Below are 15,014 nucleotides of genomic sequence, written 5' to 3' on the forward strand. Positions count from 1 at the left end.
GGTTGTGGCCAGAGGCAAAGGTTCAGTGGAAAAGTTTCCTACTAGTCCAGGGAAGAGATGATGAGTATATGAACAAAACCTCAGCATTGGGAGTGGAAACCTGCAACGACTCAGAAATGTACATGGAGGGCTAGAACCATAAACATTTCTGCTGAACAAAATTCCCTGGGGAAGGGAGGGAAGACATCTAGACTATTCCTTAGGTTTTGGCTTTGGGGTCAGGGTGAGTAGTGAGGCCATTTACTCTAAGTGGAGGTACAGAAGGAAAGAGAGAAAGAGGAAGGTATAAAACAACAAATAGCTAATATCTAAAATGTAGTTATGTCCATGCCATTTTTCATTGAGTGGCAGAGAAAAAGTAGATTTAGAGTTTATGGATTCTTTTTTGCTTCATCACAAACAAAATGATGGATGACCTTAGGATGCCCTTATGTACACACGGGTACAAGGAAACACATGTGTCCTACAGATGTGTAACATAGGTACACACATGTTCACGTACATACAGTTTTGTGTTAGCCTTACTCTTTCCTTTTCTGTTTGTTTATTTTGCCCTTTTCTTCTCTTCCGCTGCTGACTAATGTATTCATTCTGTAGTTTATCAATCTTTGTAAGTGGCTTTAAATCCTTCTGGAATGAGATGGTACAGTGTCAATAAATATTTCTTAATACATATTCATTAAAAGTCAGCCCTTACAAAAGATGACAGGAATGAGACTTGGGTTTTTTTAAACCAAAATTGTTCTTCCTTACACAAATATCAGTAGAGGTAGATAAATTATATCTGTTTTTTTTTTTTTGGGGGGGGGATAAAAGACAACTGCTTTTGTATAAGAGTTTATCCTTTTAATACCAAAATAGCCTTTCTATTCCCACTTTAGCTCTCTGATCCCTGTCACCATCCTGCCAGATATTTCAAAATAAAATTCATCACTTGGCCTAGAACCAGTTAAAGAAACTTCAGTTTAAAAAGCTACTCAAAATAGGCTTTGTAATGAAAGAAACATTTAGGAGATAAGAAAGTAAACAATGTCCCAAAAATGAATGCATTAAAGGATCATGATCAGAAGAAAAATTTAAACCGCATAATAATCTTCTGAGTCATGACTGTCGGCAATAATGTCTCCATTTCCAGTTTCTCCAGTGAATCCCATGGTCTTCAAAAGGCACGTATTTTGTTGTTCCCCAGATTAGCTTCTTCTGTTGGTGTTTTTTTTTTTTTTTTCAATTTACAGCTTGGAATTCCAGGTTCAATTGCTATACAGAGGCAGGTGACTATGTCAAACCACCTTTTCTCTCACTTCTTGGTCTAATTTTTATTGCCCCTGGCCTCCCAGACCCACATGCTGACTCAGAGGCAGAGCAACAAGTGGAAAAAGCATGGAAGGCGGAGGAAGACGAAGGAAGCAAGACAGACCTGAGAGATGGGAGAAGCAAGGACCACCCCTATGCACAGTGGCTTGGTCATTGTAAATTTTACCCTTGGTAATGGCCAACCCAGCTCTGGAATGCACAGGGGCTCCACACTATCCCACAAGTAAAGCCCCTAATCCCTAGGTTGACGTTTGGGGGGACTCTTGCAAGTATGGCTCACGGATTTCTCTTTTGGGTTTCTGTTCTCGCTTTCATGCTCTGTCCCTATTACAGCTTCTCTCTGAAGTGCCCTTCCCCCACGCTGGCCACTCCGAGTCCTCTCTGTCACTTCAGACCCAGGGGGCAGAGATTTCTCTAGCTGTTTTCTCTCACATTGTAATTTGGAAGTTAATCTTTCCTCCTCAGCATTCCTTCCAAAGTATTTTGTCTCTGTCTCCCATTTAGCACTTAGCATGTTTTAGAACGTTCATGTCCAGAATTCTAGGTATTTTGTGTGTGAGTGCATGTCATTTCCTTTCTTGTATCCTTAGAAATGTTGACGACAGAGGCTGCACCATATTCATGTTGGTGTTGTTTCACCTTCACAGAACCCAATGTGGTGATTCATATGTAGGAGACATTAAGACATATTTATTAACTGAATGAGCAAAGGGAGGAATACATAGAAGGAGGGTCACATGATGCAAGGAAATACCATTACTACCAGCCAAGGGAGTGGGGGTGAGAGAATTATGGGTGAGATTAACTGAGGAATTGCAGTTCAGTGCGGAACAAGATGTCACCGCTGTGAGAAAGTGGGACTAAGGGATGTGTGAAACTTGGAAGGGACAGCCATTTGCTCTGGTGTTTGATCATGCCCTCTCCTCCTCCTGTTACTCCTCCCATCAACTCATTCATAAACCAGTGAATATATACTTCGTTTTATTTGAATTCAATACCTGGGAAATCCATTAAAACAATGTCCTGCTACAATGTAAAGTAGTGCCTGTGAGAGTGCCTGAGTATCTGCAAGAAAGCTGAGAGGACAAATACTTGTCCTGGGAGACCATCACAATAAAGAATCTAGGAGAATGATCTGCTGACTGGTCTCTGTAACTTGTTTCTTTTCATTTTGATTACTCCTCCTGGGGTATCTAGATTTTCCACCACTTCTTGATTCAAATACCAATGGTGTTTTGAGGATGAAGTGGGGAGAATGCAGCTGCTGAATTCTTTGTTTTATTTGCACCCCTCCCACTTACTTAACAATACACACCTTAGCACACATGGTGTCCTTCCATGCTCTGGCCCCCACTCCTAGGAAGAGAAGGTCCTGTGCCTCCAGCATTGAGTCAATCTATTTGCCATGGTGCTCATCATGCTGAGCTGTGACAGCATGCAGATCACACACTAGCCCGTATGAAGGTAGGAATTTTATCTTAACTCATTATTGAATCTGACCCAGCATCATAGCGTCTGGCTCATACAAGCTCATTAAAGAGTTGTTGAGTGAATATATACAAGCATAAGGGAATTAATAATACAACAAAAAAATCACTTCACTTTGGCTTGCTTGAAAGTACTTGGCAACTCTTACCTTTATTTTATTTTTTTTTCTTACTGTAGCCTTCTGAGAATTGTCAAGGAATTTGGGATGTTATGATTCTCTTAAATAATAGGCAGAAATGCAATTTTACAAAGATTTAATGAGACAATATCATTGCCAGCTGGTTTTAGCACTCACGGAATTTAATAGAATTTGTAACGTTGTCTTTATTTGTTTAAATATTTGTGAACATTGCTTTTGAGAGAACATATCTGGGGTTATTGTTTTATATAATTAATTCTGTTGTGGTTTCATCGGTTTGGTGGGTCAACTTGTTTTAATAGATTCTGCTAGAACTGTCTGTAAATGCTCTGGAGTCTGAGTGGGGGTCTTTTTTGGATCTCATTTCTTCTTGTTCCACCTTCCAGGGCCCCAGATTAAGTCAAAGTTTCTTCCACAAGGATCATGGGGCATTTGGGCCAGCAGATCAGAGCTCATCATCTTCTGATATGGAATCTAGATAATCCGTGTCAACATAGAGGAGAAATCCGGAGAACAAGCTGTCTGCCCAGCCTGGGTCTGAGAAGAGGCCGTTCTGGTCAGTGAAGAAGATCTCCAGCCAGACTTCATCTTCTGGCTGCAGATAGATGACTGTGGACCCCGAAGCCACGTCATGGTTTCCTGTGTTGGCGTCAAAAGTCTTTATCCGGTACTGCCCATTGTGTACCAGCCCAATGGCCAGATGCTTATTTGCCAATGTGATATCATAAGAAAAGTAATAGATCCCAGGGAACGCACAGATGAACTTCCCTGTTGCAGGGTTGTAGTGCTCTCCCTCATTGAAGAGGACCTTGTTAAATATGATAGGTAGCCTTTCTTCTGGGTAGCTTGTGGTGATGCCAACAGAGAAGGCAGATTTGAGCACGATGCTTCCACATCTACAAACACCAGGCAGCCCCGGGTCCCCTTGCTCCCCTCTGTCTCCTTTTGGTCCAGGAGGCCCAACAGGACCTACTTCTCCTTTCTCTCCCTCAGGTCCCATGGGTCCTTTCTTCCCAGTCTCTCCCTGGTCCCCTTTCTCTCCAGCAAGGCCCAGTGGTCCGGTCTTACCTCTCAGACCTTCAAACAGAGTTTATAGTGGAATTAGTAGATTCTGTAAATATAGAGTCACAAACAACATGCCCACAGACCCTAAATTTTGTTTTTTCAGTCAATTTCAACAGTATACTACTAAATAATTAATATTTAAAAAAAATCACTGATGCATTAAAGTGGAAATAGAAAAATCTCATGAGAACATCAAGAACAACTTCTTGCATGTGTAGGAAGTCATTTAAATCCCAATTAATTTAAAATAATTAACCATCATTTTGATGATGGATCACCTGCTGCTAAACTAGTCACTTACAGATACTCATCACCACAGGAGGAATTCAGTGGGCACAATGATATTATCCCCTGGAGTGGGATCATGGGGGCAGAGAGAACAAGATGAATGCTTAGAGGCTACTTAGTTTCATGCCCCATTCTCCTTCTATCAGTGTTAATAATAAAAATGTTAAAATTAGATGAGCTCATATTTATTGAATATTTAGCACGCACCAGGGGCAATGCTTTGTGTGCATGCATTATCTTCTTTAAGTCTTACCACAACTTTATGAACTAGGATTTCATATTACTTTCACTGTAGATGAGAAAACTGAGCCATGGAGAAGATAGTTCGCTCAAGGGAACAGAGCTAGTGAGTGATGGAGCTGTGATCTGAACTCATGCCTGCCTGACTCTGGTGCCTGAACATCTCCTGGGGCAGTGGCCAGAGTATAAATTGTAAAGTGCACCTGCAACACAGCGAGGGCTCTTCAATATGCCACGATAACTAAGCAAGGATGACTGCCACCACTGCAGGTAGTTCTTTTTTGGAGGAGAAAACTGAGTCCCAGAGAGGTGAAGAAACTTGCTTTAGTAGCAAGGCTGGGACTGGAATCCAAGTTTCCCCTTCACCAAAATGCCTCTTACCTTTGGGGCTGAAATCAAAAAGCTTTCATTCTTTTTGGCACCACAGCTAAATGGTTGTATTATTTTAGACAGATCTTTTAATTTCTCTGGGTCTCCATGTATATAGAAAAGATACGAGAGTTGTGGAAGGATTTCAACAAATTCAAAATCATCATACAGGAATATTTTCTGTTTGTCCAGATCTTTATATCTACAGATCAATCAAAGGCCAAATGGAGAGAAATTATGATCATGGTTTGAAAATGATAAGTAAAATCTATTTAATGTTTAAGTCGTATATGTAATAACAGTGTTTAGAAGCATCAAAATGTCATTCAATTTTTTTTGTCAAAAGCATTCCATAAATAGTGCTTGTATAATGATACTTTATTGAAAAGTATCCAAATTATTGGTAATTTGTAATGCAATTTTGTAGTCAGGGAAACTATATCGTTGTTACATTGCATAGCTTTAGTCTTAACTATGTATCTGTTCTGAGGAACCTTTATGAAGCTAAGCCTTTTATCTTGATAGTGCTTTAATATAACTTATTTGAATATTACACATACATCAATATGAGTCTGACTATTTTTTAGTTATTTGGCAAATTTAGCAATGAAGCATTCTGGATACTACAAGTTTCAGGACAATGAAATCTTTACCCTTAAAACATTAAGTATTTTGTTTTAATAATTTTAGAAGAGGTTGTTTAATAATTTGTGATGCACGGAAGATGCTAATAATGAATTAGCAACTGTTTTTTGGTGACTAGGGTCAGCATTGTTACTGACCCCAGGACCATCCCCCGGTTCTACATGACTTCTGTTATTCGGTTGAAATTCCACTGGCCCCAGTCAGAACACACTCTGGTATTTATTTCTTGAAATAAGGCCATGATAGTCTGATCTTTCAATGTTTGCTTCTTTTTGGTAGAAATGGAATATGAATACTATTTTACTGTTAAATTAACTTTGGAATCAAGGACTAACACAACTTATACATTGTTATTTTATGTTCAGTAGGAGCTTAACTTTTGCTGTCTTAATCAGTGACCTTAGATACAGCAATAAAAACACATTTTGACATCAGTAGCAATTCCTACCATTAAATTTCATTTTGTATTGAAATTCCTCTGCCTCTATAACTTTGGTCAAGTCACTTCTTGTCTGAGTTTCAAATGACCCATTTGTACGGTGAAGAAATTGGATGTAAATCCAGTCTAAACCTAGTGGGGAAAGTAGTAGACAGTGACTCAGTAGACCTGAAAAAGCCCTTGTCCAGCCCTGGATTAGTTAGATGAGTCTGAAGAAGGGGCTTTGTCCTTCTGACTTTAGTTTCCTGGTTCTTGAAATGAGGGTGTTGGACTAGATTGCTAGAGGTCTCATCCTCTTGAAAATTCTTTAAGACCAAGCCAGAAATACTAAGATACAAGTTCATAGTGTGAGCCATGAAAAAGTCTTTACAATCTCAACACCTGGATTTCTGTAGCTATTTAATATTTTGAACTGCTGAGAGTTAGCTAATCAAGGGCTAGCTGTAACAATTTATTGAAATTCTTCCTGTTTACATAAAGGATTTGCCCTTGTGATAAGGGACAATTAATGAAGAATGGAATGAAGGGATAAATCATTCTCCCCTCCCTATTCAGGGCAGACATCTGCTTGGTAGAGAGGAGAATTATGGAGTGTTAGTCTATGGTTAGATACTGAAGCTTGGAGAGAAAGGATTTCTTCTTAGTTCTTCATGAAATGAGTCTACAAGGAGTTTTTCTTCAGTACCATTTCTTTTTTCCATCCATCCATCCATGCATCAGTCCATCCTAGATTTACGTGTGCATGCATGCATCCAACTAAACCATCTAATACTGACTGATCATCCACTACATGCTAGGCACTGTGCTAGGGGCTGTGGGTGACTGACATGGGAGAAAAGTGAGAACTACTGAACGAGCAGAGGACAACTGTGTGGCTGGACAGAGCTATAAGCTATAAGACATCTATTTTTTTTTTTAGCTGTTACAGGACAGGTGGGAAAGTGTTGAACTGGGAAAGATAGGCTTTTTAATACTACTGTCATGTCGTCTGTGAAAAGCAAAATCTAGAAGCCTTTTTGTGCCTTTGTTCAGGGTATTAGTGCAGAGCAGGATGGCCTCTGTGCCTCTGGCTCCTAATTTCTGCCCCCGCTTCATCTGTCTGTCTCCTCCCCATCCGTCTGTCTATCTATCCATCCATGCTCTCGCATCCAGCCACTGCCTGCTAGCTGCACCAGCCCAGCAGTCACGGGCTTCAGGTGTTCCAGGAGAATCCAGCTCTGTGCTTCACTAGCAGCTCACTTCTGTCCCCAGTGATGCGTGTCGTCATGCTATCGCTCTGTGTTCTCATCTGTACAGCATGATCATGGCCCCTTGAAGGAGCTGTCATTACAGTGAAATGGGAGTGCAGGTAGAGAATTGGGAGCAGAGTCTGAAGCACAGTGAGGACTCAGTGAGTTGCTATGAGGAATGAAGGCGACGTAGAGCGGGGATTTAAGGAGCTAGTCTTGTTAGAAAAAGCAACAAAGCAAGGGAGTCATTTTAAGGTGGGGATGACAGAGGGGTGTTTATGGAACTTCATCCCTTACCTGCAGCCCCCTTTTCGCCTTTCTCTCCTTTCCTGCCGTCTCTACCGTCTCGTCCTGGGAGGCCGATCCGACCATGGGGCCCCGGGGAGCCGTTTGCGCCAGGGGGGCCTGGAGGTCCGGGTAAGCCAGGAACGCTGCAGATGTATTTGGGGGAGTAGCTGTCCCCTTTGAACTGATGGCCGCGAGGCTGTCCACTTGCACAAATGGCAAAACTTGTGACATAGAGCAAGACAAACATCTTTGGCTCTGGAAGAGAAAAACACGGACATAAATGCACTCTCTTAGGTGGGAGTTCTGGCAGAGCTGAACATGAGAAAGGGCATTTGCAGCAATACCCCCCAGCCCTCACCTCTCCACGCGTGTCTAAAACCCCTGTTCACCCTCATTATTCCACCGGATCAGCATGTTATTGATGGAGAGTTCTCAGTGCCCCACACAAGGGTGGGTGGAGATGAAGTACTGATTTAAAATATTCCAAAATAAATCACTTTTTTTGGTATACATATCTTCTTTTGAAGTGTAATCAGTTTACAATGTTGTGTCAGTTTCTGGTGTATAGCACAATGCTTCAGTCACACATGAACATACGTATATTCGTTTTCATATTCTTTTTCACTATAAGTTACTACAAGATATTGAATATAGTTCACTATGCTAGAAAGTATGAACTTGTTGTTTATCTCAAAATAAATCACTTTATTGCATTTTTTTTTCCTGCAGGAATCAAAGATGGACTTTTGAAAACAGATGTGTTTTCTTTGAAAAAGTGCCCATTTTTTGAAAGAAAATTAGAGATGCAAATGAATAGGATAAACATTAATGTTATTCCTACACCCAGAGGTAATTACTCTTTACATTTTGACGTCTACATCTTTCTGGTCTCTTTTTCTGTGCTCTGAAGAAAATTGCTATCATATCATTCCTGCAACTCTTTAACTTTTTTCACTTAATATGTCATGAGCGTCTTCCCATGTCAAAAAGTATTCAGAAGATTAAAAAACTGTTGCATTTGTCCTGCTGTTTTTTATGTACTCTGTTCCCTGTCACAGACATGTGCTTCCAGTTTCTTGCCAGTGTAAACACCGTGCTAGGTAGGCATCCTCGTAGCTAACCTTTGCATGCACCCGTGGTCGTTTCCTTAGAATTTATGGGCTTTTTAAAGCAAGAGAAAGGAAGTGACATTTTCAGGAAAATCATGTTTTTCACATGAGAATCATGTGTCATGCCAATTAGTGGTAATTGGAGTACTCTGCATGTCCGGAGTCAGGGGGGTGTCTCAAACTTTAATTCAAAACCTGCAGGATACAATGCCACGATATCCCATTAATCTGTTAGCACTGGGGTTCCCTTAAAGAGCTGAGTGAAATTAATTCATGCACAGAGCCACGTGCTCCGAGTGAAGCAGGCAGCAGGTCCCTTCAGCTGTGATCCAATGAGATTTGGTATTTCCCTCCACAAAGCTGGGCAGCTGAGAGTGATGGATCGTTTATTAGCATGGCATTTGGCATATAGGCTGGGGACACAATTTTCTAGGCTAATGGTCTTTAGGATTACCAGCATCGAGGATGGGACAATGTATATATGTGGTTCTGGGGTGGTGTAAATGAGTGGTTTTTGCATGGTTGGGCCTGTGCTTTAATAAGAAACCTGTGCGAGGCTTGATGTATATGCCTGGTGCATACTTGCCCAAAGGAAATAATTATAACATGTGGGAAAAGCAATTGGATGGAGTTTCTGTGTGTTCTGACAGCCACACCAGAAAATTAGCCAGCACACTGTACCACTTTTATGGCGCCCAGGGGGAAATTGCAACATCTTGGAATTAGATCTAGAAATTTGCCAGAGCATTGGAATGACAAACTGAGAAAAACACAGTGTGCACATGTCATTTGAAATACATCTGATTCCTAGAAATCTTATTAGTGAAAAACTGAAGCAACTTATCCAAATATAGGTTCTGTATCCTTGACCAAATCTCCATGTTACCAGCGTCCTGTCCCTTCCAATAAAACCAAAAAAAAAAAAAAAAAAAAAAAAAAAAAAAAAAATCAAAGAGAACATTTTTGTTGTCTACTTATAGAGCACAAACTCAAAATTACTTATCCCATTACTCAACTGGGATTAAGGCACTTTCTTTACCAGCAGATCCGATAAACATACTAGCCCTTCTGAAGGTGCCTCAGATGAAAGAAAATGGAAAGAATCTTTTATCCAATCCTCTGCCAGTTAAAACAAGACATGATGATTAAATTGCTAGTTCTCCCTTGGGGAAAAAAAGAACAACAACTGATTAGAGGAGGCTTTGAGAAGGGATTTGAAAGAAGAGAACAGATATGTATAAGGAGGCTTTTAGCCAGGCATGGGATGAGACGCTGTAACTGGGGCCAGGAGCTGGTTCTAAGTGGGACTAAAGAGATCTGGAGAGAAAGTGCTTTGGGCAGTGACATCTCAGACATTGGTGGAGATGTTGGAAACACACATGCCAACAGGTGCGGGTCAGTCTATGATGGAGCATGTAATAAGAGTCAAGATTATGATGATAGAGGATGCAGACATTTTAAAGATGTGCTCAGAAAAAAGAATATTAATGTTTCCAACAGCCAGGCCAAAAGGTGCTCAAAGAAGGAATAAATCAAAACAACCAAAACAGATGCACTCATTGAACAAATGGGTTGCCTTTCGTTGACAAATGCACTGGAGAATGATCTGTACATAGTATAAATACTGAAAGCATCCCCAGTTGAAGATTTTTTAATTTTTATTTTAATTTTATTTATTTATTTTTAAAAATTTTGTTGAGGGGGAGATAATTAGGTTTATTTATTTATTTTTAATGGAGGTACTGGGGATTGAACCCAAGACCTTGTGCATGATAGGCATGCACTCTACCACTGAGCTATACTCTCCCCTCTCCCCCAGTTAGAAGATTTTGAAAGACACTCAGAATGGTTATCCATTAAAATCCTCATCAGAACTGAGGAGCAAGGTGATGATGGTATGGTGGTGAGTGGCCAGCCAAGGCTTGCGACTCAGTTCATCAAGATGACAACAGGTGTGGATTACAATGGAAAACTACAGTGGCATCACTTTGTAAAGGTTTTTCATTTCATTTCAAAGTCAGAAGCCTCATGGTCCATGGTCCTCAAGGCCCTACTTGATTGGTCGCACACCTTCCTCATCTCCCAGACTTCATCTTCCTCTAATCTCCTTCCCACGTCCTCAGCTCCAGTCACTGGAATCCTGGATGTTCCCCAAAGATGCCAGGTATGCTCTGCCTTTGGACCTTCACACTGGCTCTTCCCTCTGCCTAGAACTCTCTTCTCCAAGATGCATACATGTCTCACTCCCTCATCTGCTTATGTCTTTGCTCAGATGCTGCCCCTTCATTAAAACCAACCCTCACCTCCTTACCCAACATTGCGAATGACCTGCTGCTATTCCTGACCCTCCCTCATTCTGCTCTATTTTTTTCTCTTCTCCAGTCTACTCATCAGCCTCGAACTTACTAGATTATTCTTATTTTTATTGTGCTATTTAAATATTATATTCATGCACCTGATAGGATGTAACTCCAGGAGGGCAGAAGCCTTTGGTATCTCCAACAGCCTAGAACAGTGCTTGGCACAAAAAAAATTCAGGCTTGGGGAGAAGTTTTTTTGGGGGGAAGGTGTGATTTTTGTGGAAAAAGAACTAGAGAGAAATTATGGAATATGGGAATATTACAAAAGAAAGAGAAAAGAAAGGATTTAGAGAAATATTCCTGGGGTCTACAGGTCCCTTTTGTGGTGTTTGAGAAATACACATAAAGGGCTTGAGTTGTTTTACTTTCATATGGTCTAGAGTAGTCAAAGTGTTTATTTTTTTTGTACAGATAAAACATGCACAGTCATAAATTTTTTCTATTATTATTATTATTATTACTTTTTAATTGAATTATAGTCATATTACAATGTTGTGTCAAATTTCCAGTGTAGAGCACAATTTTTCAGTTATACATGAACATACATATATTCATTGTCACCTTTTTTTTCCACTGTGAGCTACCACAAGATCTTGAATATATTTCCCTGTGCTATACAGTATCATCTTGTTTATCTATTCTGCATATACCTGTCAGTATCTACAAATTCTGAACTCCCAGGTGGGAAGGGACAGACTAGGAGTCATAAAATTTTTTGAAAAAGGATATGCAGTGGAAAGGAAATCTCTTCTTCTTTCCCACCTCCCAGACATCCAGGTTTCCTCTCTAGAGACAATCACTGTTGCTAATTTCTTGTGTGTCCTTCTGGCACACTGTATGAACTTCTTGCACTTTGCTTTTTCACTTAGCTTAGAGATCTTTCCATATCAGTATACAGACAGAGCTGCCTCATTTTTTTTTTTTTTTTTTAGTAGCTGTAGAACATCCATCATAACTAGTCCCCTACTGATGGACATTTGGGATATTTTTATTCTTGCGCTATTATAAACCACAGTGCAATGAATATTTGTATATATCTCCATATATATACTCCTTGCACTATGGTTCATGACAGAAGCAGCAAATAACTTTTCCCAGTTTGTTTTTTCACTTTGTACATGTGTTTTTAAAAATATTTTTATCATGAAAACTTTTTTTTTTTGAGGTTCAACTGTGTTTAGGCGTTCCCCACTTTGAGATGATAAAAAGAATTCTCCTACTTTCAGTTCTTTGTTTCATTTTTTAAAAACATTTCAAACTTGAGGCCTTGGAATTTTTCTGATAAAAAGTGTGAGATAAGGATCCACCTTACATTTTCAACACCTTGTACTGAATAATCCATCCTTCACCCGCTGTCTGACTGGTTTACAATGAGTTTGGTTATTTTGGCTTGGAATGAACTGAGTCATGGCTCTATACACATTACAACATTTTAAAACAACTTATTTGGGATTTAACTTAGCACATCATAAAACTGACCGATTTAATGTTCTAATCTAATTTTAGAACATTTTCAAAACTACAGAAAGAAACCTCATGCACATTAGCAGTCACTCCTCATACAAAAAACTTTGAAGGATTGCATTGAATTATGCAAATTTATGTAGAATGTGTGCTCAAATGTATTTCTTCCACGAATATGCTCCTTTGGAGTTAGACAATCAAAGCTCTGGAAATATTGTTAATTTGAACAGATCTGTCCTGGATGTTAATTGTAAATGACTCTCCTATTTTTCTGTAGGAATTACAAAGTAGCAGGTCTTTAATTTCTTAAAAACATACTTAAAAAATTACTTTGTGGTACTGTAGATTTCAAAGCCTTCATGTTAATGTGTGTTTTGAATCTGTAGGGCAGAAATGTAGTGTCAGTGTTTTGTAAGATTTTTAAGCCATAGAAACCTTTGTTTTTGCTGCACTAGCTGTGGAAAATATTTGGAGAAATACTAAATAGATCAGTGCATAGATTCAAGTTTGAGATCTTTTTGTAAATAGCATGTTTTTTCTTTATTTTAAAATAAAATAAACTCATGCATACATGGTCAACTCCCTGACAAGGGAGCTAAGAGTACTCAGCAGGCAAAAAACAGTCTCTTCAAAAAATGGTGTTGGCAAAACTGGATATTCATATGCAATGTAATGAAACTGGAACCCTATCTCACACCACTCAGAAATGAGCTCAAAATGTATTAAAGACTTAAATCTAAGGCCCAAGACATAAAACCTCTGGAAGAACACAGGGAAAAAGCCCTATGACCCTGGCCTTGGCAACCGTTTTTTTGGACGTGACACCAAAGGCATAAACAACAAAAGCAAAAATAGACAAGTCAGGCTACATCAAACTAAAAGCAAAAGAAATGGTCAACAGAATGAAAAGACAACCTATGGATTGGGGGAAAATATTTGCAAATCATGTATCTGATAAGGGGTTAATATCCAAAATACATTGAACAAAACTCATACAACTCAATAGTAAAAACCAAATAAGCCAATTAAAATGGGCAAAATATCTGAAATGACATTTTTCCAAAGGAGACATACAGGTGGACAGTAGGTACATGGAGAGATGCTCAACATCACTAATCATCAGGGAAATGCAAATCCAAACCACAGTGAGGCCCCACCTGTTAGCATGGCTGTCATCAAGAAGAGAAGAGGTAACAAGTCTTGGTAAGAACGTGGAGAAAAGGAACACTACGCACTGTTGGTGAGAAAATAAATCCGTACAGCCACTAGGGAATCTTGAGATTCCTCAAGAAATTAAAAACAGAACTACTATATGATCTAGCAGCCTCACTTTTGCATAGTATATATCTGAAGGAAATGAAAATCATTGCCTTGAAGAGCTATCTGAATTCCCATGTTCATTGCAGAATTATTCACAATAGCCAAGACATGGGAGCAGCTTAAGTTTCCATTGACAGACGAATGGGTAAGGAAAATGTGGTAAATATATATTTATACATATAATACACGCTGAAATGCTATTCAGCCACTAAAAAGAAGGAAATTCTGTCAATTGTGAAAACATGGATGAAGCTTGAAGGCATTATGCTAAGTGAAATAAATCAGACAGAGGAAGACAAAGGATCTTGCTTACATGTGAAATCTAAAAAGCCTAACTCATAGAAACAAAGTAGAATGGTGGTTACCAGGGGCTGAAGTGTGGGGGAACAAGCTTTTGATCAATGGGTACAAATAAAGGATCTTCCATTACGAGATGAGTATGTCTCGGGGATCTAATGTACAGCATGGTGTCTGTAATTAATAATACTGTATCATATACTTTAAAGTTGCTGAGAGAGATCTTAAATGCTCTCACTAATCATACAAAAAAAGATAATTATGTGAAGTGATGGATGTGTTAACTAATCTTATTGTGGTAATTTTGCGATACATATGTGTACCAAATTTTCATGGTTTACACCTTAAACACTCACAATATTATATATCAATTATATCACAATAAAGCTGAAAAAAATTTAAATGTAGCTGAAGTAAATGTAAAATAGTCCAGCTGCTGTACAAAACAATATGGTGAGTCCTCAAAAAATTAATAGAGAATTACCATATATTCAGCAATTCCAATTCGAGTATACCCAAAAGTAGTGAAGGAAGGGTCTCAAATGGATATGTGTACCCCCATATTCACAGTAGCATTATTCACAATAGCCAAAAGGTGGAAGAAACCAAAGTGTCCATCAACAGATGAATGGATGAACAAAATGTGGTACATATATAAATGGAATATTACACACCCTTCAAAAGGAAGAAATTTTTGACACATATTACAAGAGGGATGCATCCTGAAGACTTTAATGCCAAGTGAAATAAGCCAGTCACAAAAGGACAAAAGTTGTATGATTCTACCTATCTGATATATACAGAATAGTCAAAACTGTAGAGACAAAAAATAGAAGCATGGTTGCCAAGGGCTGGGGGTCAGTTGGGGGGTGAGGAGTTAGTGTTTAATGAGGACAGAGGTTCAGCTGGAGAAGATGAAAAGTTCTGGAGATGGATGGGGGTGTGACGGTGTGATGGTGG

At 39.3% G+C, this 15,014-nt stretch overlaps 1 protein-coding gene and 1 non-coding gene across 4 annotated transcripts in view; both read right to left on the minus strand.

The window, feature by feature from the left end:
• Positions 1–2,926: 2,926 nt before the first annotated feature.
• The window catches only part of C1QTNF7 (C1q and TNF related 7), a 67,922-nt gene continuing 55,834 nt past the window's right edge, over positions 2,927–15,014 (minus strand). For all 3 annotated transcript variants that reach the window (XM_010973000.3, XM_045508730.2, XM_045508729.2), the window contains exons 2-3: positions 7,514–7,759; positions 2,927–4,018 (exon numbers count right to left, since the gene is read on the minus strand). In XM_010973000.3, coding sequence (XP_010971302.1) covers positions 3,387–4,018; positions 7,514–7,751 — 870 coding nt within the window. In that variant the 5' untranslated portion in view covers positions 7,752–7,759 and the 3' untranslated portion in view covers positions 2,927–3,386. The remainder of the gene's footprint in view (positions 4,019–7,513; positions 7,760–15,014) is intronic.
• On the minus strand, positions 10,348–10,420 carry TRNAD-AUC (transfer RNA aspartic acid (anticodon AUC)). The gene has a single exon. It is a non-coding gene; the product is annotated as a tRNA-Asp (tRNA).

The sequence above is a fragment of the Camelus bactrianus genome, chromosome 2, assembly GCF_048773025.1.
Source record: "Camelus bactrianus isolate YW-2024 breed Bactrian camel chromosome 2, ASM4877302v1, whole genome shotgun sequence".
Taxonomy (NCBI): domain Eukaryota; kingdom Metazoa; phylum Chordata; class Mammalia; order Artiodactyla; family Camelidae; genus Camelus; species Camelus bactrianus.